A 24,653-nucleotide genomic window follows, 5' to 3' on the forward strand; every position below is an offset into this window, starting at 1 on the left:
AATGCTATTACAAACGAGAGTTTGCCTCAGGCTATGACGTCACACTGTGACGTCACAAGCCTATATACGTCACGCGGCTGGCAGCAACTGAGGCGAGGAAGCTCAGGGTGGATGACGTCACCATGACGGCCACTAATAACAAATGCTATTACAAAGGAGAGTTTGCCTCAGGCTTTGACGTCACACTATGACGTCACAAGCCTATATACGTCACGCGGCTGGCAGCAACTGAGGCGAGGAAGCTCAGGATGGATGACGTCACCATTACGGCCACGGTAGAGTTGACCGCTGACACCAGGGAGCCGATGAAGGACGAGAGGGTCAGTTGGGCGAAGAACACCATGCTGCTGACCAGGGCTACGTCTGTTCCGAGTCCCCGGATGTAGCTCTTTTTCCCGCCGGATTCTCGGATCTGGTCAAACTGAACAGTGAACAAAACGCGAACCAAAAACCACGAAAACGGAAAACACGGGGAGAATATCGTTTGAGTATGTGGCTCTTAAAGTGAGTCCTGGTCATGTAAAATGTCAGATTATGTCGCATAATAACGGTAAAATCTTCATTAATTTTCAACAGGGAATGCTGGCTATTGCACAATCAATTTAAAGTATCAACACTCTGCCTTCTAATTCTCTACGTTGCCGTCGTTAATTTTTAACAGGCAACATATTTATTGAAGGGTATGGCTATTGACATAAACATCTTGTGAATGGTCCAAAGAGGTTTATTGACATAAAGCTAAGGAATATATTAAAATCGATTAATATCTTAGCCTTGGCCTTTATTGAATTGTCGAAAGGCGATCCACATACAAACCTAACTACAGTAAACTGTACATGCATGCATTGTTTGTGAAATATAATCCAGTGTAAGGCTATATTTCCTAGACGGCGATCGCGTTGCGACTTCGTTGCAATCTTGACTTTATTATTGGAATATTATGCAAAATGTTAAAGTAGTATGACTGAAAAATAAGACAACAAGTATGAAATTCGCTGAGCGATCCGTCAAATTTCTCCGTCGCATTGCGGTCGCCGCCCTAGTGAAATCGAGAGGGGGTGGGGGAGGGGCATAGCTGAATAAAAAATGATACCCACCAGGCCCTGGGAGTGATAGTTGGCCACCAGGATGAAGGGGATGGTGAAGATGGTGGCGTACAGCACCCCGGCAGCACAGGACAGCACGATGACAGCCCAGCGCTGTCGGATCAGCCCCATGGCCAGCATCCCAACGCAGTGGGTCATCTGACCAGCCATGTAGACAGCTCGGGCACCTATTGTAAAAAAAAATATACGGGGTAATGAAAAAAAAAAGAGCAACATTGTTTTATTTTTCTCAACGATTATACACAGTAACATCACAGGCTATAAACCTTCATTCAGATGGGACGGGGGGCGATAAAGACTTCTTGCCACCTTTGACCCTGTGACGTCACATTCCGGGAATTCGAAGTACCGATCGTTGTAATTCCACCTATTCAAATTGTCTCCTGCCAGAGAAGCGGGGCCATTATCCCGGAATAACGCCTACGAAAATTTGGTGATGAGCCTGGAGATATCTTTACCATTATGTTTACAATAATACATCGTTACCATCATTTTTTTACCATAAAATTTTGTTCATAGAGACTATTGGTGTAAAATCAGCTATATTGTATCGGAAAACAACTAGAAAAAGGTCAACGAATGCTTCTTTTGTGACGTTCATTCAGTATGGAACAGCTTCCAAAATGATAGAGAAACTTGAAATGAATGCCCCCAGGCTTGACGTGTACGCGTAATTGAAAGACCCACAGGCAGATGCTCTATTAAAAAAAAAAAGATGTTCTGCAAGTCATTTGATACCAAGGCATTTCATTGTAATCTCTATTCCATTACCGACACGTTTTGGATTCTGCACAGAGTTATTTTTCCAAACACTATTATCAATAAATAAAACTAGAATGAAATATTTTGACAAAACTATTAGCCTTTGAAGTTTCTCAGAAGAGGATTTCGTTTTCCATAATCAATATTAGATACTAATACATATCAAATACCTGTTTGAAATGTATATGATACATATATAGATATATAAACACTTTAAATGGTAGTAAAAAAGATCAATGTTTTAACGTTACCAGATCTGCTTTTGAACTATTTGCTTAATATGGTCATTCAAATATGACATGCATTTAGAAAACGCCACGTGCACCTATTGTTTATTGTTTATTGTTTTATTTTTTATTGTTTATTGTTTGAAAGACCTCCTTTAGTGACAGTACATTCAGATGATATTCGCTACTCTCCCTGGAGTCCTAAATTATGACATACACATAATTACATACACATTACATTACATTAGAGATTATGACATACACATTACTAGTACATAAGGTTGGACCGTTGGAGCATACAATATATACATATATACATTCTTCAATTTAATACCAGTACTGTATAGACCTGTTTGTGCTCGTTTGTGTTTTCGGTCTGTCTTTGATGAGTGTTTTGAATATGGATGGTACCTATCACTGCACGAAATGGCCTCGTATCCCGGCGGATACGTACAGGGATTCCTCCGGAAATATTCCAGATCCCGGTGCGGATTTTGTCGGATCCGTTAGGTACGCTAGATCCGCCTGTATCCGTCAGTATCCGCCAAAAATACAGAAAATCCCTGTACGTATCGGCCGGGATACGAGGCCATTTCGTGCAGTGGCTATCTTACCTATTCGCGAGATGAGTTGCTCCACGACCATGGAGTAGAGGGAGCAGGTGAGGGAATACACCGCCATGCCGCAGCTGCCCATGCGCACGCCCTCGTCATACAGCTCCCTCGCCGACGAGCCCAGCGGGGCCCGGGGGTCGCCGCCGTACACCGCCTGCCCCACAAAGTCCGTGAAATACAGCGAGTAGCTGACCAGGGCCATCCAGTTCAGATAGTTGGTCAGACAGAGTATTCTCAGACACTTGGGCATGTAGATGATGGACAGCAGGTAGGTCTTGAGGGTTGGTTCCTGGAGGTCGTAGTCGTCATCGTCTGCCGTTTCCATGGAAACCGCATGTCCCGGATGTTGCCCAGTTCCGTCGGTTGGTCGATTGCCGACATCCCCGTGGACAGCAGAATTCTCTTGATACGAGGCGATTTTCTTCTCTTGTGGGTCATCTTTATCGTCAATGTTTTTCCCGCCAAGTTTCTGGTATCCATTGGGGAGCTTGGTCATTTCGGTTTCAGTCCCTTCGTCTTGAAATGACTGATATCCGGCATCCTTTCTTTCTTTCTTCTCTTTGCGAAGTAGCTGTGGCAACGGGGTCTCTTTCGCAGTCGTGACTGTTAGGGACACTCCGATTACGAATAGTACTAGTACAACTAGAAAGACGACTCGGACATGTCCGCCAAGTTGTCGGCCAATCTCAATGTTTTCCCAGTTCAGTCCTCCCACTAGGTATCCGACGGCTCCCCCGAAGCCGGCCATGATAGTGAAGGTAGTCAGTCCCATCGCGTGGTCTTCTGGCACGCACACGTCTAGGAGGTAAGCACGGCAGGGTGATTGACAAGCGTCACAGCTGAAGTCTAGCAGAACCACGCCCACCACGGTGAACACCACGCCCCATGCGTGATGGTCAGGGGAAGTGATGTCAACCCACTGGTCTGACGTGTTTCCGGGAGGCGTCGCGGGGCTTGTTGGGTAATCTGCAGTCGGGGGTAACTCTGTTGGAGGTGTTGTGATGTTTTCAGCTTGAGTCATTGTCATATTTTCTATGGGTGGGGATGTAGGAAAGGACACGTTATGTCCGTCTAAATGTGCGTCTTTCGAGTCACCGAGGGCCACACCGATATCCCTACCGTTGGGGACGAGAATGAGCCCTATAACAATCCCCGCTGAAAGGAGGAGAATGAAGGGCCGGCGCCGTCCCAGCTTTGCTCGGCAGGTGTCGCTAGCTGACCCGAGAAGGGGAGTGAGAAAGAACCCTAGTAACGGGCTCAGACACCACGCTAACGTCATGAATCTCTCGGGGACTCCGATGTTGAGTAGAGTAGGGCTGACGTACGCTGTTTCTGCGGCATAGCACAGCTCGATCCCACAGACTGTAGCACTCAGAAAAACAAGCTGCCATCGCGGTCTTCTACCGGTAGGGGTCGCTTCGTCTACACCTGGCGTTGGGGTTGCTAACGATTCGTCAATTTCTTCCTTGTCCACGATAGTTTTGGTGTCTTCCTCGCTTGAAATGCCGAGTGCTGACTTACATTTCTCCCGCAGAAGTCTCAAAGAAGACGCCATCTTCAGAAACCCGGAACTGCTAGATCGTCAAACTGCAAGAAGAAAAAAACATAATTTATAACTTGAATGTTACACTCAAAATACGTTCATTGTCGTATTTTTTTACATGAACAAATTGCAACAAGGAAAATAATAAATTTGATGATATTAAATACATAATCAAAAATCAGTACAACAAAATAAGATAGATAGTCGAAAGTTGATCGAATTCCATATCACATTAAGATGAAAGAGATGTTTTGATTTCAACAAATCTGTTCATACACAAATTCCTACGTAAAGTAGGAACGTGACAAGTATAATAGTGTATTGTATATGTTATTTGCCATCACCTACCACACCCTTTAGTGCGTTTATTTCAACAACAGCATGCATGGTACACGACTGTTTTTTCGTCTGTTTATTTTTATTCCAGTCCTGACGGATCGGCACGAGTGTTTATAATACATGCACATTTCTTTATGGCCTTGAATATTCGACTTATGTCTTTGTAGTTTTCAATCAAGGCATTACGTACTCATACGTATGTTTATGCAATGGCTTACCAGTGTCAAAGAAACCATACAAATAACATTCTTGGCACGTTGTTTCACAATTACGTACTGTATAGTAAAGGTTTGGAAATCGACAAAGAAATTGTTGGGTGTATGTCATTGTTTACTGAAAACAAAGCAGTTGTGTTTTCAGTCGGTCAGGCATGTAACGTAACATGACCTATTTACGCGCAGAACCTATTTACGTCCGGTTTGGCTCAAGTCCAAATGTCGCGGTGTATTATGCCAAAGCCCGTTCTCATGAGCAATAAAGAACATCATAAGTATGATCCTTAGCCATCTCTTTAATTTTTGCACAGCAAAACATAATGACCATGCGTTTTACCACGTGAACGCCACGTGCCGCGCATGTGGGGGAAATTTACAGATAAACATTGCTTTTTTCCATCGTGTGAAGCAAGTGGCCGGACAGACATAGTGATTTTACTATCATTTGTCTGCAGACTACTTTGGACAGTTACTGTGCATTTTTTTCTGGTCTATGTTCTTCAAGCATAGCGCTAGAAGGGAAAAGATGCAGAAGTGGACGATATTGGGTTACCCTAGCACAATTCTTCATCATATACCTCAGTATAAATACATGCTCGCACGGCGTTAAACAGGCGGAGAAAATCTTACAGACCATGCATTTTATTTTTAGAAGAGCTGATATTTCTGCCCATGGGTTTGAAATTTGGCTCTGTCCGCGCGGTTTTAAGATAAATACGTTTTGAATAAATCGGACATTAATTGGTCATCTTACGTTACATGTCGGCTCGTAAGGTCCCCAGTACACGAGACGCGCTGCACTCTCGCTGCGCTCTAAACCGGATTTGTCGAAATAATTGGAATATCCTACAAAATGTAAAAGTATGGCTGAAAAGACAACAAAACGCACAAGACGTAAAAAGATTCGTTTTTCATCTATGGACTTCGTCAAGTCAAGTTTATTCCACAACTATTGCATCAGGTACAATGTATGGCATTTTAACAACTACGGACTATCTATACTTCGTTGAGCACTATGTTGAAGTTGTTTTACTGTTTTACGTCGTTTTTGGACAGACAAGGACGACGTGGCACTGCACTCAAGTTTTTCCTAACTTATTTCAACACTGCCACGTACAGAGAACAATGTACCCATTTCTACACCTGGGTGGAGTGAGGAAAGTCGTGTAAAGTGCTTTTCCCAAGGGCACAGCAAGTGCCCTTGTGTAAAGTGTACAGTGCCTGTCGTGTAAAGTGCCTGTCCCAAGGGCACAGCATCGGTGGCGTCAGGGGATTCGAACCCGGGACCGCTGGGTTCTGGACCAAAGACCCTGACGTTACGCCACAGGTCGTATGTTGAATTTGAGGTCGCGGAAAGCGCGCAGCCAGAGTGCCGTCCTAGTGTTATGGGGGTCTAGCGATGAGAAGTAAACAACACGCCTACTTTGGAACAGTGCCATCCTGATCGTTGCAAGATACCCTAGCAATGTATAACAAAGATTGTTAACAAACTTACATGTACATTGAAGATGCAGCACGTCCTTTGTACAGTTAAGTGCAAAATCATTCCTACCCTTGCTAAGTCAATTACATGTATCTATTTCATTTTTTTTAGATTTACCACATTTGTGGAAGGATTGACATAACAGGTGACTATCACCTTTTCCAAGATGTCAACCCGTACAAGACTGTAAGGTTTGATCCACTCACACCGGGAAGGACCCCTAGTCTTCTCGATAAGTGTGATGGGTTCTTTTACGTGTTTGAGGGATGGATCTCCTAAAACATGGGATCTCCATTTAACGTCCTATAATCCGAAGAACGTACAAGGGACGAGGGGTTTAAAAGGGTTATGATCGATTTTATTGTTCACTGAAGATAGGTACTGTTTTGTATTGTTATATCCAGATCTGTGAGATCAATATACTGTATTGGTAATATTTTATACTACACATGCTATATAGAAACGTCTGTATAACCAAAAGATTGCATTTGAAGCGGCAAAAATGATAGCATATACGCAAATGTTAAGTTATAACACTCAGACAAATCTAAGCAAATGTTAGACAAAGGGGACCTTATTTTCTAACAACACTTATCCATACGTAGCTATTATAAACATAGCTTAGTACAGTATTATGTGACGCAGAATTTTAGTTAGTTTTACAAAACTCGTACTAACCGGGCTGTTCAGCTGCAAATGTAGCTTAAGTAGCAGACAAAAAACACTACAAGCCACAGATTTCGTCTCTCTACCGACCCAAATCTCCACTGTCCATAAAAACAGGTCGACGTCTGGTACAATTCCGGGGAGGAAGGGGCACTAAGTAAAGTTAGGGTGGTACCATTCCACACTGTCATGCATAGAGGGATCTGAAAGCCAGCTACTTTTGTATTCATCAATACCGAAGACCTGTTGCGAGTGGTTTACACTACACTAGACATGCATGTAAATATAAAGTAGTCCATGCGTCCCCAAGGTAAATGTTGTAAGTACACATGTCTTGCCAACGTCACGGATCAGTGTGTATGTGTATTGAGGTCATTCACTATACACGGAACTGAGACCTTCGTGCAGGACATTACGACAACAAACTCGGAAATACCGGAACTTTGCTTTGGCAAGGAACACGCTATCACGGCGCCACGACTCTGAATAACATAGAAATCCAGCCATGTCGAGAAAAACACGAAGGAAATTGAATAATAAATCAACTAGAAACTTTTCTGCTATTTCTTTTATCCAGATAACGGCATACCATGCATTTTCTTTATAGAATACGGTTATAGTGCTTTAAAGAAATATACCATCTCGTTTAAATAGCTACATAAAGAAATTAATGTGGTTTATAGTACATTGTATTGAATGGAAGTCCAGCTGAGAAGAGGATTTATACTGTCATGACTTGATAGAATAGTTTAAAGTATATGCAAATATAGATACTCAGATCAGGAGTATTTCTGGACGTCGTTTTAACTGATTCATGGATGCACTTAGCGATCATATTAGGAACTGCAGATTGTGTGCGATTCACATTGTGCATGTCTCTCTCTCTCTCTATCTATCTCTCTCACTCACACTCTCTCTCTCTCTCTCTCACTCTCTCTCACTCTCTCTCACTCTCTCTCGGGGGCGGTGTGGGTGTTGGTGTGTGGATGTGGATATGGTTGTGTTGGGCGCGTGTGTATGAGTGTGGGGAGGGGTGTGTGCGTGAGTATATGTGTGTATGGGGTGTTGGTGTGTGGGTGTGTGTCGAGAGTGGGTGGGTGGCTTGGTAGGTGTGAGGGTGTGCGTGATGTGTGCGTGAGGGGTTTAATCACACCTCGATCCTGACAAGATACTAGGCTAACCGAAGCAACATTCCCATCTAAATATGTCATTGTCTCTGACTAAAAACGAAACATACGTTATCTAAACTTTGACTTTTCAGTTAGTACTCTTTTTGCTCAAGTCCCTTCAAAGTGCATTTGTCCGTGAGCCTTGGTCGTCCGATACACATAACGTTATTGATCGTCTCTAGTACTTGCTAACCATCTGCTTTTCATTCCAAACATACCTCAGTCCTCAATCGTAGCTTAACATAAGAATTCTGTACCCGACGTGCTTTAATCATTCTGGCTTTTGGAAGGAAATGAAGAAGACGTGGCGGGCGTTCAACCCCGCAGTTATCTACATCAAACGAAGTCCATTGCCCTATATCGTGGTGAGATTACAAAATATATACTTAAGCAAAGTCTCTTTAGATGTTTAAACTGTTAAATGTGCCATTCTATACTAGCAGGTGCATGCAATATTATGCAACTGGCTAGTATCACATCACATGCGTTCTTAGTATTGTCAGATATTTGCATGAAATAGTAGAAATCGTTTTTTAAAGGCACATTAAGAGAGCTTGCCGCATGCAAATGCTCTTGAATAATTCAATTAATATGAAAATAATGTCAACCTTCTGCTAAAAGAACTTGTTTTACAAAAAGCTAAAGCAAGAATTTTCTGGGTAACTTCGGGACTGTATATCACTAGTAGCTATCAATTAATGATCAAGTTGTGACGTAAGTTTAAGAAGACATTTTTTCCTTTCAAACATACTACAAAGGACAAAACATCTCAAATAAGTTGAATTTATAACTCGATATAACTTGCCACTCCCGTTTTTTTTCTAACTATGTTAACTTAAAGCCCCCATCTCACTGGACCCGCGGCACGCTGGCGGCGTCGCTGCGTCCTGAACTGGATTTGTTTTACCCTTGATTTTATTATGGGAATATCATTCAAAACGTACAAGTATGACCAAAAAGACAACAAAACATACAAAGCTTAAAAAGATTCGTCTTTTGGTCGATGAAATTCGTTGAGTACTTTGTCAATTCAATCGGCCGCGGCGACGCCGCCAGCGTGCCGAGGGTCCAGTGAGAGGGGGCCTTAAGGTACATTTTCGTAGATGTGTGTCTCTACATTATCATAAGGCAAAAGACACACAATCAAAGGCTTCTAACTCGATTAGAAAAACGAACACAGCAAACAAAAATATCTAATTCTTACCTCTTATCTACGTATTGATTAGAATAGATTAAAATCTATTAATCGGCCTGGCCTAATTACTCGCTACTCGCAGTGTGGCGTACTAATTAGTATCATGCTGATTATAGATGACAACATCTATAATTTACTCTGAAACGTAAAAGGCATAACAGTTTAAAGGAGGTGCACTTAGCTCTACACTTTGTTCACAAAGATATGTTTAATGATATATGATGGTTTCTAAAAGAGCTACCAAGATAGACAACAATTGATTGGTTGAAAGGTGGTCGCTATGTAATTTGCAGAATTTACCCCTCTTCTAAAATAGGTCGCCTGCTAATAACAACGTGGTCGATAGCGTGGGTGGTTGGCAAGTGATGAAAGAAAATAACTTCAAAGAAAGTTCGATTTCTTACTCCTCTTTGATGCCGCGAATTGTGTCAAGGACATTATAATACGTGATAGTACAGTTTTAAGTAAGGAAAGTAAAATGCTATTTTTTCTATTCATTTTTCAATCAATTACGAGAATTGAGCATTCAACAGCTTTATATATGTTTCTAGAAAATGTTTTTTGGTATTGAAGTTAATACAAATCGCGTAGATTTTGATTTGCAAATTAAAAGTAAAAAAACAAAAAAAATGTAATTCTGTATGTGTTAACTGTGACTTGATTTTAGCTGATTCAACGGTCATTTGTCAACAGCTAAAAATTCATAATTGCTAATATTTGATTATAGTATTTGAGGCAGTAATGTTTGTTCAAACCGTTAAAATTAAGTGCCGTGACCTACTCCATTTCCCCCAAACCGTTATATTTTCCTGCCGCTATATTAAAGTGATTTACAAGTATTCTCTTTGAAAACAGAATTATCATATATGGTACTTCTAGATATATAACTCTGTGTATCAATCATATAATGTCATCGGCTGGAATCTTCGTAATCCATGGACTTAGCAATAATCCCCTTTGCCTTAATTGGCGCTACAGCGTTCGGCGTGGCAAATACACATCACAGACATCTGTAAACAGGGTAGCTTTTCGTGCACGAGGTTTTTGAAACCATCTTCATCATTCAATGTCCATTGATCCGTGGTGCAAATTGTACGGATCAGTCAGTGGAAATACAGTATGATAGGTTTAACTTTAAGTGTGCTAAAGAAAACGCGTTTGGTGAGAGTTTCAAGCCATATAACGGTGATTTAGGAGGTAGTACAACTTATGCTATGGTCATATTTTCAAACCGGGCCTGACCGGGCAGTTTGTGAAGCGAGAATTATGATATAAAAGACTACAAAGCAAATCGTAAAAAAATAGTCATGAGCATAGTTGATGTATATTTCTTGATATCAACTTCTGTTTTTTGTTTCAGCCCGGCTGGGCCCCAGGTTTAACTTTAAGTGTGCTACAGAAAACGCGTTTGGTGAGCGTTTTAAGCGATATAACGGTGATTTAAGAGGTAATAGAACTTATGCTATGGTACATGCTATGGTCATATTTTCAAAACGGACCCGACCGGGCAGTTTGTGAAGCGAGAATTATGATATAAAAGACTACAAAACAAATCGTAAAAAAATAGTCATGAGCATAGTTGATGTATATTTCTTGATATCAACTTCTGTTTTTTGTTTCAGCCCGGCTGGGCCCCAGGTTTAACTTTAAGTGTGCTACAGATAACGCGTTTGGTGAGCGTTTTAAGCGATATAACGGTGATTTAAGAGGTAATAGAACTTATGCTATGGTATGTGCTATGGTCATATTTTCATAACGGGCCCAGTCGGGAAGTTTGTGAAGCGACAATTATGATATAAAAGACTACAAAACAAGTCGTAAAAAATAGTCATGAGCATAGTTGATGTATATTTCTTGATATCAACTTCTGTTTTTTGTTTCAGCCCGGCTGGGCCCCAGGTTTAACTTTAAGTGTGCTACAGAAAACGCGTTTGGTGAGCGTTTTAAGCGATATAACGGTGATTTAAGAGGTAATAGAACTTATGCTATGGTATATGCTATGGTCATATGTTCAAACCGGGCCCGGGCGGGAAGTTTGTGAAGCGAGAATTATGATATAAAAGACTACAAAACAAGTCGTAAAAAAATAGTCATGAGCATAGTTGATGTATGTTTCTCAATATCAACTTCTGTTTTTCATTTCAGCAAACAGCCCGGCCGGGCATTAAAAATTAGATCATAGCATAATAGAAAACGTAACATCGTACATCGTTCTACTAAGAAAGTGGCAGTATAACAAACTTAAAACCAAAATCTAAAATTTACAACAGTTGATACAGAAACAGAAGAGTGTGTAACGTTGACAAATGTTTAAGTTATCATTTCTGTACCCTTCGTCGACTTTTTCATGAAATGCGCACAAAAATAATTCCAAGTTGGCTAGCTCTCTCCAACAGTATCACACTGCTCCAAAGCTTGGCTTTAAAGGCCCACTCTGTAACATTTTGGCACAAAAATTGAAAATATTCTTGTGAACAAATCCTAATACAAATGACATAGACACCCATTTTTCAGCAAATTTCCATCATCAATTCGTCTATTTCTGGCATGTATGGTATTTTCTAACTGTGCAAAAACAAGCTGCAAAAGTCTGTGACACCACCTCAACCTAGAGCCTAATGTTTGTAAACAACAACTTCCTGTACACTGGCAGGACCCGGCCTGGTGGTGCCACATTACCACAAACCTACCAGTACGTAAAGCTCTAGCTGGCCAGTCATATGCCGTTTGCCACTTGGACAAGTCACACTCAGCACCTTTCGCCACCCACCTCCATTTGCGGATCCGGTAGATATATGTTTGGGATTACGTTGTGCGTCAGGCGCAATCATTTGTGTATCAAACCGTGTGAAACGCCATGTGAAGTGGCGGAGTCTTTCTATCATTCAGGAAATCTGGTTCCTTAAGGGTGTGATAAATCTGTCCCGAAGGGCAGACGGGGGAGACGAAATCCCCTCAACTTTACATGTGGAAATGGGAAACGTATGCAAATTTTTAAATTTGCATACTTTTCCCATTTTAAAAAGGAAAGCTGAAGAAAACCAGTTTTCATTGCAGCACACGGTAAACACGTTTGTCGACATGGTCTTGTTTTTATCACAAAAATGGCAACGTTTGTTTGTTGTCATCTATCTTTCTCCGCGAATTATTCAATGTTGGCCTTATTTTTTCCCTAACGACCAGAGGGTTTGTCTATTTTGTCCAGAGGTAATTGAAGACGAATATCACTTTTTGATTGTATGTCCCAAATATTTTGATATACGTAATTCACTATACTCAATGCTATCGTCGAATTGACCAGGATTTATCTCAATGAACTTGAATAGCAAATTTAAGTTCATAATGACATGTGACAACCCCTGCATGGTATACATTGGAAAATATATCAAATAATGTATAGACGTTAGAAACTCCTCCGATGATTGTAAAATCCCATTGTCATCCCATACTACTACACCATATTGTATAAAATAGATTGTTATCGTATAATGTACCAGTGGATGCCATACTTTGTACCTTGTACAATTGTTGTGCATTTAGTTAGTATTATTATTATTATCTACATAAATGCCATTGCGAGATGTTGCTATTTGAATGGGTTTTTTTTACACACGTGTAGTCGGTGCTGTGGAATATGCCATGAATCATAAAGACATATCAATATATCTAGAGCAAGATAAGTCACTAAGTAGATGTTTTATAACATGGTGTTCATAATTACTTATACACAACATCTGACTGTAATTTGTCATCATAGAACAACTGAGTACACCGGACCTGAATAGAAAAACGTATTACAATGTTTTGCCAACTTATGTTCCGTACTTGACAATTGGTTTCATTTACTAATTTCTGATCTAAATAGCATGTATATCAATTTGTCTAAAGACATTACCTTGAATTTAAAAACTAAATAGAATGAACTGGTGCAATAACAGTCGAAAGAGTAAAACTGACGGCACATTATACCAAGTAAAAAAGACGAAGGGAAATCACTCTCTGCCAATAGACAAGCGGAAATTGGAAGGGAAGTTGGAAGGAAATTGTTTCGTTGGTTTCAGTAAACTCAGGCTAAGACGCTCATCTTTATCTTTGTCATCAGTACAGGTCATCAAGGCGATGAACGGGAAATAGAAGGAAGGTAGGAACGGAAACATGTGTGAACAGCAACAAAATGAGCTTGGGGCATTCATATTCAACCATGTATCGTGGCACTTTAGCAACCCCTACTCTATTCAGAGTTTTGGTTTAAAACCTGGTTACTACTGTACCTAACAATTCTTCCCTTTAGTCACTGATGACCAATGATGGAAGACAGCAGATGCTGCCTGAACGTCTGACAAGTTCCACATGTTATCCATTTGCTTGAGTAACTGTCATTTTGGTGTATCTTATTACCTGGATGTCTAACCTTCATCAACGAAGTTCTACTCTATATTAAGTTTTGGGTGATACCAAAGTTGCCAACACAACTTTATTGCGCGACAATTATAACATGTACAATGTGTGGCAACCTTTGTAAACATAACAGTGGACGTATTGCTAATATCAATCCATTTTACAAAATTAACCTCTTTTGTGAAAAACGATAACAATCTAACTATGTGTACTAATTGATACCTTGCGTACTAATACTTTATGATAACAGTATGCTACGTCAGGAATGTATACCATTGCCTCGTTTTAGCATAGTGTTGTATATACATTGTCCTACATAGGTAGATATATGAGTGATAATATCATATTCAGTACCCTGCCTTTGTGGTAATATTGTGCCAGATTTACATGCAATAGACAATAGATATCTCTTTACAGTTATGTTGCTTTTAATGAGTGTGGCTCAGTTAAACATATCATAACCACATTCCTCTTTACATGTCAATCATTTTTTGCGGGATCGCAACACAGCTCAATGACCCATAGCCTTCTATTTCATCAATATTCCCATCGTTAACTTTTTTTCAAAATAACTCACATTGACGTATGCACAGTTCCCTATAGGCATTACGGTCTCATTCATAAGTTTTTTCGCCCCATATAGGCTTACATGTTATAACGTGTTTTGCATGGGCGCGTTTGTAATGAAGCTAAAGAAAATGCACCAATATAATGTTATTCATTTTATGTTGAGAATATCTACCCTCGATCATGTAAAAAATTGCCAACAGTTTCACTACATAAAATTTTATAGCAATTACAAACTGCACTTAGCTACACCTCCAAAAGGGCACTTTTCCAATGGAAAGCGCATGACCGCATCTCCTACAATGTCAGGCTGTGCACGTCCGACCTCGCGCGTGGCTGCCGAACTTTACTTGCTAATTTCGTCATTTACAAACAAGCTTTCATCAGTTTGACGCTTGGGATCAGTCGGGCTGGCTAAAAGGAAATTTCCCACCGATATAAACAAACGTTCATGCAGCCGTTAATTTTTTGGGGTACGGATTATTTAGTATTACTCGGAGTAATACATGAATGAGACCTTGATCATAGAACAGGATAACCGGGAAATTGTATTCCAGAGATACTTTCTCAAATGTTGCCTTTAAGAAAGGCTTCAGTGTCCGTTTGCTTAGTTCATTAGTCAAGATACTCCGGTGAGTGGCACTGGCAATCTTAGAAAAAACCCTCCAACCCTGACATTTTAGTTACACACCTAATGAGATCACGATTGTATCAAGCCGACACTTTCCGAGCTTGGCTGTAATTACAGACGAAACCTATATGCATGGTGCCAATCCCCTAATCCCACCCCCTCCCCATGAGTAAGATAAAATATAACATTAATGCCACATGCCAGAATCCGCGCTACAAATTTGATTACACGTAGACACTGTTCGGTACAAGCGCTGTCCCCATAGATAAGGTAACGGAATGACGCCTCTAACTGAAAGAGGTATACATTTTGTAATTGCATTGTGGATACCTTCAGTGCATTGATATCATATTTCACGACTAATATTTAGGTGCAATATACAAGACAGAAGTCAATGTGTGTTGGTGTATGACGTTCAATTTTTTAATTGCATTGTGGATACCTTCAGTGCATTGATATCATATTTCACGACTAATATTTAGATGCAAAATACAAGACAGAAGTCAATGTGTGTTGGCGTATGACGTCCAATTTTATAATTACATTGTGGATACCTTCAGTGCATTGATATCATATTTCACGACTAATATTTAGATGCAATATAAAAGACAGAAGTCAATGTGTCTTGGCGTATGCGTTCAGAAAATCATATCTTTATTATCATAATCAAGATAGTAGACATATATCTTCGTTAAGTAAGTAGGTAAATGTAATAAACTTACCGTTGATTTTTGATATAGTACCATGTCAACAAAAATCACATGCTTCTGTTGAATGATTCGCAAATCTAAATCAACATAAAATACAATGTATGCTTCAACCACGCCACAACCGATGCTGACCTATTCCCAACCAGTTCCCAACCCTTTCCAGACCTCCTGTTCACTCCCAACCACTCTCGAATGTTTGATAGATTTATTTATACATTCGGCTGGCGCAGCCGACTTGTAGCCAACATCGCCGACCGTGTTCCCAACCTACTCCCAACCATGTGAATGGTCTTGGGAAGGTTGGGAGTGTTTGAGAGGCCATTTTCAGCTTTGTGTGACAGGGGCTTAACCCCTGCAATCAAAGTTAGCGCTGGCACTTGAGAAGACGATGGCAATTACACTTATAATTACTACTCTTTGCTCTTGGCCACAGTCGTTTGATATACAATGAAACAGGCAATATTTTCCTCTCTACATAGCAACATGATTTACAGTTATCATAGAAATAGTTTTGTAAAACCATTAGCTGTAGATTGAGTTGCTTAGAAGTACTGCAGTTTTTATAATTATTGTCATTATCATCATAATTTAATTATCACCGAATTATCAAAGTTGTTACATAGGCTTTCACAGTCCTAACTTTGATCCTAACTAATTTTGTCTTGTGTTATGTGACCTAGATTTTGTACTCTTTGAAGATTATTTTGCAGCGTAGGATGTGGTGTTTTACTACAACTTTTAAGTGCTGCTTATACAAGAGGTCAATCACATACAGGTCAATAGTCGCTTTATTGACAAAGCGGTCGGTAAATAAGAGTTTAGTATAGATTTTCATTCCTGTGTGATCACAGTCAATTTTGTGTAACAGTATAAATTTAAAGTATCGGTAAAAGAGAAATCTATTATAGAGAGAGTAGTTAGCGTTCTACTTTACTGGGCCACGGAGTGACAGAAGGTTTATATTATTCACATTCATTTATTGAGCATAAGACAAGAAGTATATATGGTTATGAAGGTCTTCTGCTCATTAAATACAGATGACGGTCAAAAACAACAAAAGGAACTAATAATTAAATATTAGTCTAATTAACAGCAATAACAAAACGAACTGAATCAAGATTATAACAGAACGTACACAAGCTAGCTTACCAATCTAACTAAACTAGGTGAATCTTCCGGTCTTTGAAATAAAATATCGAAAATTCGGCAATTGATGGGTAGTGGGAGTCAGGGGCTGCCGTGAGGAGTAGGGTACATAAAGTATTGTCTGATGAGTTAAGGGGGTTAGAGGGGAGTATGTCTTCAAGGTTTAAACGGGATAAGCTTTGCAACATATTGGTCCTTTCGCTATTACATGTACTAGTATATAGTTCGCAGTGTAACAGGTAATGCTCGGTTGTCTCGTCGGAATTTTCACATTTACACTCAGGGCTAGACAGAAGATTTATGCATATACGTGCAATCTTTGTCCCCATTGTTCGGCTGGAAAAACATTAATGTGTATAAGAGTGATTTCTCCTTGTCAAGTCACTCCAATGCTTCAGTCCTAAAAATGTCCGTAGATTGCAATTATAAAGCAATGCAGAACATACTGTAAATACATAAATGTTCACGGTGGTTTTATGTTCGCAATTTTCGCGGCGACCATTTCACCGCGAACTTGAAACCACCGCGAACATATTTTTCTGATACTGTAGCAGTATGTGACTGCCGCAAACTTAAAACCACTGCAGCAAAAACTCAATTTTCGCCCTAGCGCGAAATAAAAACCACGCGAACTTAAATGCATTTACATGAATGAAGACCTTTATTGCACATTTCTGCCACACTTGGCTAAGTACAGGTCACAACAAAACAAAATACAAGTACAGTTAACGGATATAAAAGAGTATGACTATCATTAGATAAATTCTACTTCTCCTCGCTTTTCGGCTATAGCAGATATAAAAGAACAGACGTGTTTTTCAATGGGAGGTTTGTCTAGTCGCATTAGGAATATGAATTTTTGTACAGTACTTAAAGGTGTGAAGTAGGGAAATAGGTTTTCTACAAGCTTATACAGTTAATTTCTTTCTCTGGCATAGAATCCACATTCTACGACAAAATGACATTCGTCTTCTATTCTATTCAAAGTACTATGTTAACATAATCGTTGTTCTAGAGGAATGCGGATATGTCTTCCCTTTTCAATATGTAGTTTGTGGCAGCTACAAAGAGACCAAGTGACAAAATGTACCACAATTCACTGCAAATAGCATATCATTTTTAATATTATCAATCAACAAGAGAACGTTAAGGAGGTGATGAACTCTAGCAATCTGCTAACATCAACATTACTTCTGGTTATTAAATCATTAGAATTCTCAGGAAAGCGCTTTAGGTATGGCAGCTATTACATACATCACTAACATCATTCTATCCTAGCCCCGCATACTGTAAATGCATTTAAGTTCGCGTGGTTTTTATTTCGTGTTTAGGGGGAAATTTAGAGTGTTCGCGGTGGTTTAAAGTTCGCGGCAGTGCTATAGTAACATAGTGCTACAGCATAGGACAGAAATGTTCGTGGTAGTTTTAAGTTCGCGGTGAAACGGTTGCCGCGAAAACCGCGAACATAAAACCACCGCGAACATTTCTGCATTTAAATTAGCCCTTGATATCAGTGAAGCTCATGTTGCATGAGGTAGCCAGCTTTGGGGGCTCTTGTCTCGAATTTCAGATATGTCGCTGTCAAGGCCATCATTTGTTTTCGTTTTCTTAGTGGCTGTTTGATGGTTCGTTTATAAAGCAAAGCTTGTGAAGCTTTGAATTCTAGAATAAGAAAAAAATTATTGGACAGATTGGTCAGCGATTTTTTTTTAAAGATAAAATCAAATCTTTTACATTTTGTGTATTTTGTTATCTTTACGGTCATATTTTCAAATTTTGCATGACGTTACACTTTGAACGTAGTGCTATAGTATAGGACAGAAATGTTCGTGGTAGTTTTAAGTTCGCGGTGAAACGGTCGCCGCGAAAACCGCGAACATTAAACCACCGCGAACATTTCTGCATTTAAATTAGCCCTTGATTTCAGTGAAGCTCATGTTGCATGAGGTAGCCAGCTTAGGGGGCTCTTGTCTCGAGTTTCCAATATGTCGCTGTCAAGGCCGTCATTTGTTTTCGTTTTCTGTGTGGCTGTTTGATGGTTCGTTCATAAATGCCCCTTCAATGATCAGGAAAGAAAAGAGCTTTCAAAAGAAGCCACCAAAACTTACCCCAATTTCCAAACGTTTACTGACCAAAAGGAAACTAGAACCCTGTTAACTTCTCAAAACCAACTCATTCCATAAAGTGGGACACTTCGTCTTCCACTACTTCCAAAAAAGAAGTCAAACCCAGAAAGCGTAGATTGTATTCCGTAGTAGTTCTTAGAATAGCCATTTGTTCCACTTGTCAACATTGTTAACCCGCACTATCTGTACAGTATACTCTTGCTATGTATTGTTTCATGTTGCAATTGGTCCTCGGGCAAGAACTTGCAAATAAATATTTCGATTAAAGCCTTTTTCATAAAGTTAAGCTTGTAATTTGAAACTATGAAATAAAATATATTAAATATATTAATATGTTAAATAAATATTTTCAAATAAAACTGTTTATCTTATTACTCCCCCATTCTATAGGGCGGTAACCTCGCTGCGACTGCACTGGGTCCCAAAATTAAATTTGACAGAGGGATTTTTTTTTTCAGATAGAAATTTTTTTTTTAACACTTTGTGTATTTTGTTGCCTTTCCGGTCATATTCTTACATTTTGCATGACGTTCCAATTATCAATTCAAGAATTACACATTAAATACAAATTACATCGGAGGAAAATCACCATCTAGTGGAATGGGGGCCTTATAGAAATCAACCTGTATATTTAAAACAAAAACTTTGTTATTGAGCCCAATTTGCTACGAGAGTACCAAAACAGAAAGACTTCTTGAATATAAATATGTAATGCACAGAATAATGCAAACATTAGCATTGCGACGACAAAAATACTGTGAAAAAATGATACATTCACGACGTACTCTCGTTGGCTTAATTCGGGATTTTAACAACTGGAGAAGTAATAAACACTACATGTAGGTACTAGAAATATAGTACTGTCGGTTACAATTCCGTGTTGTGAAGTAAGTAGTGATTGCAGTAACACTACCAAACACGACAATTGATCTGCCTCCAATGTAATAATGTTATAACCTTATCTTAACGCCCTGTGGGGCATTTTGTAGGTTGGATAAGAGGCTAGCGGTGAGAGCCTTTCATCTTCAAAGATCAAAGGTGCAATGACCGAACGAACCATCGTATCACCAATACACTTACGCAATGCAGATCTACATCTTACAAACTTAATGAGAAAGAGGACGAATTAGGCCAAGGACGGGAGTCAGTAAATTAAAGACATGAAAATTGATTTCTAACTTGTACTCTCCTAGTCTTTGGGATTTACGGTAATAGGGTACCGATTTTTCTCTTCAAACAATTTCATGTCTCCGGTACTTCACTGGATCTTTTTTGGCTGCTTATTTTTGGTTCGTTTTGTAGATTATCGTGTAGCCAGTATTTCTTTGTTCGAATCTTTATTCATTCATGAGAAGCTCAAATTGGCCTGCAGGCCGCTTTTCATTGAGGTCATGAGGGAAAAGGTAAGGGTCAGGCAAAATAAAAATACAAATACAGGTTACATGATTCAAAGTCCTAATGAATCTATACACTTATATAATCACACATACATGGTACAAAATACATAAGAGTGAGAGATGGCATATGGTTCGTGACCGTTCGTTTTGGTTATTTCTGATGTTGCATACGAAAGGGCCTTCCGGGAGCAATAATGAGATGGGTGTTAAAGCTGGTCTGACTCATGAGAGGCTGATGGACCTCAGGGGAACGGACAACCCTGATATACTGGGCCACCCTACTTAAAAGATATGATCGCGAAACGTAGAATCATTTGTCATCAAGATGTGAATATCTCACTCTATCTATTGACAAGATTTTCCTCTTTTTTACGTTATTGCATATGTGTGTTGAACTGTGTTCCCTTGCAATTAGCCTTTTGGTATGAGTTTGCAAATAACGAGTATAGTATTTTCTCAAAACATAACAAAGTACAGCTGGACTACAAAAATGAATTTTGAGGTATGCATATAATATTTCATGGAATGGTTGCGATTAATACCTTCACTAACGATGACCTACTTTCCATCAAAGATGGGAAAATATTTTCTTACTTTCTATTTTTACCTTTAGCGAATGTCAGGACAATTGATACATCGTTTCATATAATATGTTTTGCTTCTTTTAGCATGATGCAAGGTAAGGTGAATACCATCCTTAGCCAAGTCAAACTATTTCTCACTTCCCTTTTTATTTCTCTTTATTTCCATATTTCCTCAATCTCTATTGCATAACATCGATACAACCTTTATTCATAGGACAGTATGAGAAATGAAGGCTTCTTGATAATCACTTTGTCAAATAGACCCACAGGGATAAAGGAGAAACTACTCCACAAATCTCTGGCAGAATGTGGTGATAAGGACCTTTGATTTAAACCCTGAGTGCTACTTTACCTTCCAACCTTCCCAGCTATCAATGATGAAGCCCATATGTCACATTTATAACATTGGAAAAAGGTACATGACTTATTGTAAAATGAAGTCTCATGTTTATGCGTATTGCAATTGGTGTCACAATACATTGAATCTCTTTTAACCATGATTGCCCATACCAGTATATCATAAAACACACATATGAACGAACATGGTCAGGTCAATACTAAATATTGAAATGTTTCAATAACTCCGTTTACTCGAGTATAATTTTTTGTTGACATCAAATTGATAAGACATGACACTCGTTTGTCCTTTTGGGTAGAGAAGCGCCCTAAACATCTCTGTAGAATTAATTATGCTGAGGCCGGAATGTTCCGAAAGAAAGAAGATAAGAATATATAAGATATGTAACCTTTATAATTATTAATTTCTTTCGCTGTATTACTGTTATTTTTATATTATGATGTTCACTTAGTTTGTCTTGTTATTTGCTGTTAACCTGAGTTATATGTTACGTTGTAATTATTAGTTCCTTTTGACCGTCATCAGTATTTTATGAGCAGAAGACCTTCATAAGCATATATGCGTCTTGTCTTATGCTCTATATATGAATGCGAATAGAATAAAATTAAAATAACTAGAAGGCCATTACACTATCATAAACCTCTTATGTCTAGAAGATTCTAGTCTATATTTCAATAATTACGTTGACAGACACAGCTGCTTAAGGAACTGCAATGGCATCAAGCCAAGATCTACTTTCGAACATATCAAATCGTTTAAAATCCATGTAATTCTCTTATTCTAATGTCTACTTCATTTAAATCAGCTGTTAGTCATTAATTAACGATGCAGCCAGTCACACAATTCTCTGCGGCAACATATCTCTTGTGCTGAGCTGTTGAGCCGCGTATTAGAAAAATCTTTATTGACACAACAAAAGTACAGCGACTTTCGTAAGGTCTTACTGAATGGTTTTATTTGATCATTGTGATCGGAAAAGGGAAGTACCTCGCAGCCATAGGTTGAATTGCGTACTTTTCACATTATTTTTAAAAACTAGTGACGTTAGGCAATCTATCGGTTACAAAAATAATATAATCGTTCCTAATTCAACAATAAATGCATTCTAAAAATCACAGGTAAACACTACCTTAAAACAGGTAGGTTGAAAATGGGTACGTCGGAATTAAAAAAAAATACACACATGATTATTATATATATACGAAGTAACTGGCAATTATAATCAATGCCCTTCATGACCAACGTTTAGTAGGGTGGTCCTTGCTCTTGTGGTGGCCAGGAGGTTTTTGTTTCGGGTGTCTCTTAAGCTGATTTCACAACTATACATGCAAACAACAAACCTAAGTACAAGTATATGAATACTTCAACGTAGTTTAACGTATCACTTACACTACTAGTTCTAAGATCTAAACATTCTTTGATATATTACCTATTTGTACACAGTAAGGGTTGTCTCCTTCTAGAATGTATTCAAATATTTCTATAGAATGGAATTATCAAATTCTGTTGAGCAAGCGGAAAGACGGTGGAACAGCTTTCAGCGTTTATCATGATATCGTGGACAATCTAGGATAAAGGGTTGTTCATCTTCAATTTCATTTTGACAGAATGGACAAAACCTCTGGTCACGGGGATTTTTTAATGGTTTCTTCCGATTTCCACATTAGATAGCATACCGTATCGACGTATCGCAAAGTGTAGATTAAATATCACCAATAGTTGTGTGCTTGTATCATATCATATCTTATCATTTCATTTCATACGAGCATCAAAATCACTTAACTGTCAAATGACAGTGTTATGACCCGGTACTCTTTTAACGACAGAATTCAGTTACGATTTTATTCCCCACCATATATCTCAAAGTAGATACCCTGGATGCCACGAGTAGATATCTTCTGAAAGCATTGCCCCGATATAGCTAACTTCACATACAAATATTTGCATGCCGTATGCCGTTAGGATTAACCAAGTCTACGCCAACGATTCATTCTAGCGACGTGATCACTTAATGGCCTTTGTAAATGTCGCTGTGAAGGTTCATGCAATATGTATATTGTTTATAGTTTATTAACGCAATATTTATACATGCAATGATAATACAAATGGGAAAGTCATTAAAATCATTAGTTGTGTACACACGAGGGCACGATGCTATATAAGGTAAATTACATTGAGCTCAAGTTTTAACTATTGACTATCGTTTTGAAAACTATGAAAAGTTCAAATAGTTGAAGCTTGTCATATAAGAAATGAATTTGAATGCAATACAAATTCATTTAAACTAAAGACTTTTAGCTACGCTAAGCCGTGTTTTTATTTTTCTAACAATGGCTTAGAAGTGTATCCGGTGGCATTACTCGACATATTGAGACATTCAGAGTTAGCTTACTGTCCCAGATTTCATGAAGTATCAAGGATAATTCAACACGTTTCTAGGCCATACGATAGCCGTATCGCAAAGACTAAATGGACGCGCAAACATTGCCAGCCAGATCTTTATTTAAATCTAGGCTAATGGCGTGATAGACTCATGCTGATGTTCCTTCCTGACTGTCAGTGAAGCGATAACGTCATAGTTAAGGGAAAGATCCCTGGGCTACCAGAAAAAAAGCTATCACTTGCGGACGCCAGTGTCATGTATCTTTTTTAGACCCGGATTTCCTAAGAGGAATATAGATAACGGGGGCTTTTACGGCGAGGTCTTTTCAAACGTACCACCAAGAGGGGCTAGTTCTATACGTTATGTACAGTTATGAATGGCCAGTGGAAGAACATAACAACCGGTTCATTTTTCACATGAACCGTCTATCAAGTCTGATGTATGATCCATACTTGATTTAAAAAATGCTTTGGATTTTGTTGCATCTAGAGTGGATGCCGAATCCAAGACGCCGTTATTGTATAAAATCGCATTCCATTTGGGTATATAGCATCCCAGAGGCGTTGTATATCCTATCTGTCCAGTGATTTACTAAGACAAGTTGTTCCCACATGTTGCCGTGAGCTACAGGTAGGTTCGCAGCATGCGCCAGGCACGTTAACGTTTCGCCTCGAAACAAGAACGATAAATTCAATAGCCATGGGGCACGTTCAAGCATCACCCAATGTAAGATATAAACAAAAATCAATGACAATAAACTGGCGTACCTTTATCTGTAGCCTGTGGAGGGAAGCTAACAGCGAACTGTATCGGCAGGGAGTTTACCAACGGATTCCCGATCGTCCTCCTCGTAGAGCAGCCAACCACCTCTCCAGCGGCTTCCGATTGATTTTTCCTCCTGCTACCAGTTCCCATGGCGACGGAGCTTCATGACGTCATGAATGGGCGGAATTTCGAAGAAGTCGTTTGTCGAAGACGAGAGAGAGGGAGTGGATGTGACCGGGGCTCGGGTGAATCTTGTTTTATTCATGTGA

At 39.3% G+C, this 24,653-nt stretch overlaps 1 protein-coding gene across 3 annotated transcripts; it reads right to left on the bottom strand.

Moving 5' to 3' along the window:
• LOC136446411 (membrane-associated transporter protein-like) lies at positions 1–24,653 on the bottom strand. Of its 3 annotated transcripts, none has more exons than XM_066444765.1 (4): positions 24,387–24,653; positions 2,710–4,296; positions 1,098–1,273; positions 1–421 (listed from the first exon to the last, which is right to left on the bottom strand). In XM_066444765.1, exons 2-4 carry the CDS (start codon positions 4,262–4,264, stop codon positions 194–196), a joined length of 1,959 nt encoding a protein of 652 aa, XP_066300862.1. In that variant the 5' UTR covers positions 4,265–4,296; positions 24,387–24,653; the 3' UTR covers positions 1–193. The 3 variants fall into 3 exon arrangements, with proteins under 3 accessions (XP_066300862.1, XP_066300863.1, XP_066300861.1); XM_066444766.1 differs by lacking the exon at positions 24,387–24,653 and adding an exon at positions 6,968–7,289 and having other exon boundaries at positions 1–412; XM_066444764.1 differs by lacking the exon at positions 24,387–24,653 and adding an exon at positions 6,968–7,289.

Source organism: Branchiostoma lanceolatum, chromosome 12 (genome assembly GCF_035083965.1).
Source record: "Branchiostoma lanceolatum isolate klBraLanc5 chromosome 12, klBraLanc5.hap2, whole genome shotgun sequence".
Taxonomy (NCBI): Eukaryota; Metazoa; Chordata; class Leptocardii; order Amphioxiformes; family Branchiostomatidae; genus Branchiostoma; species Branchiostoma lanceolatum.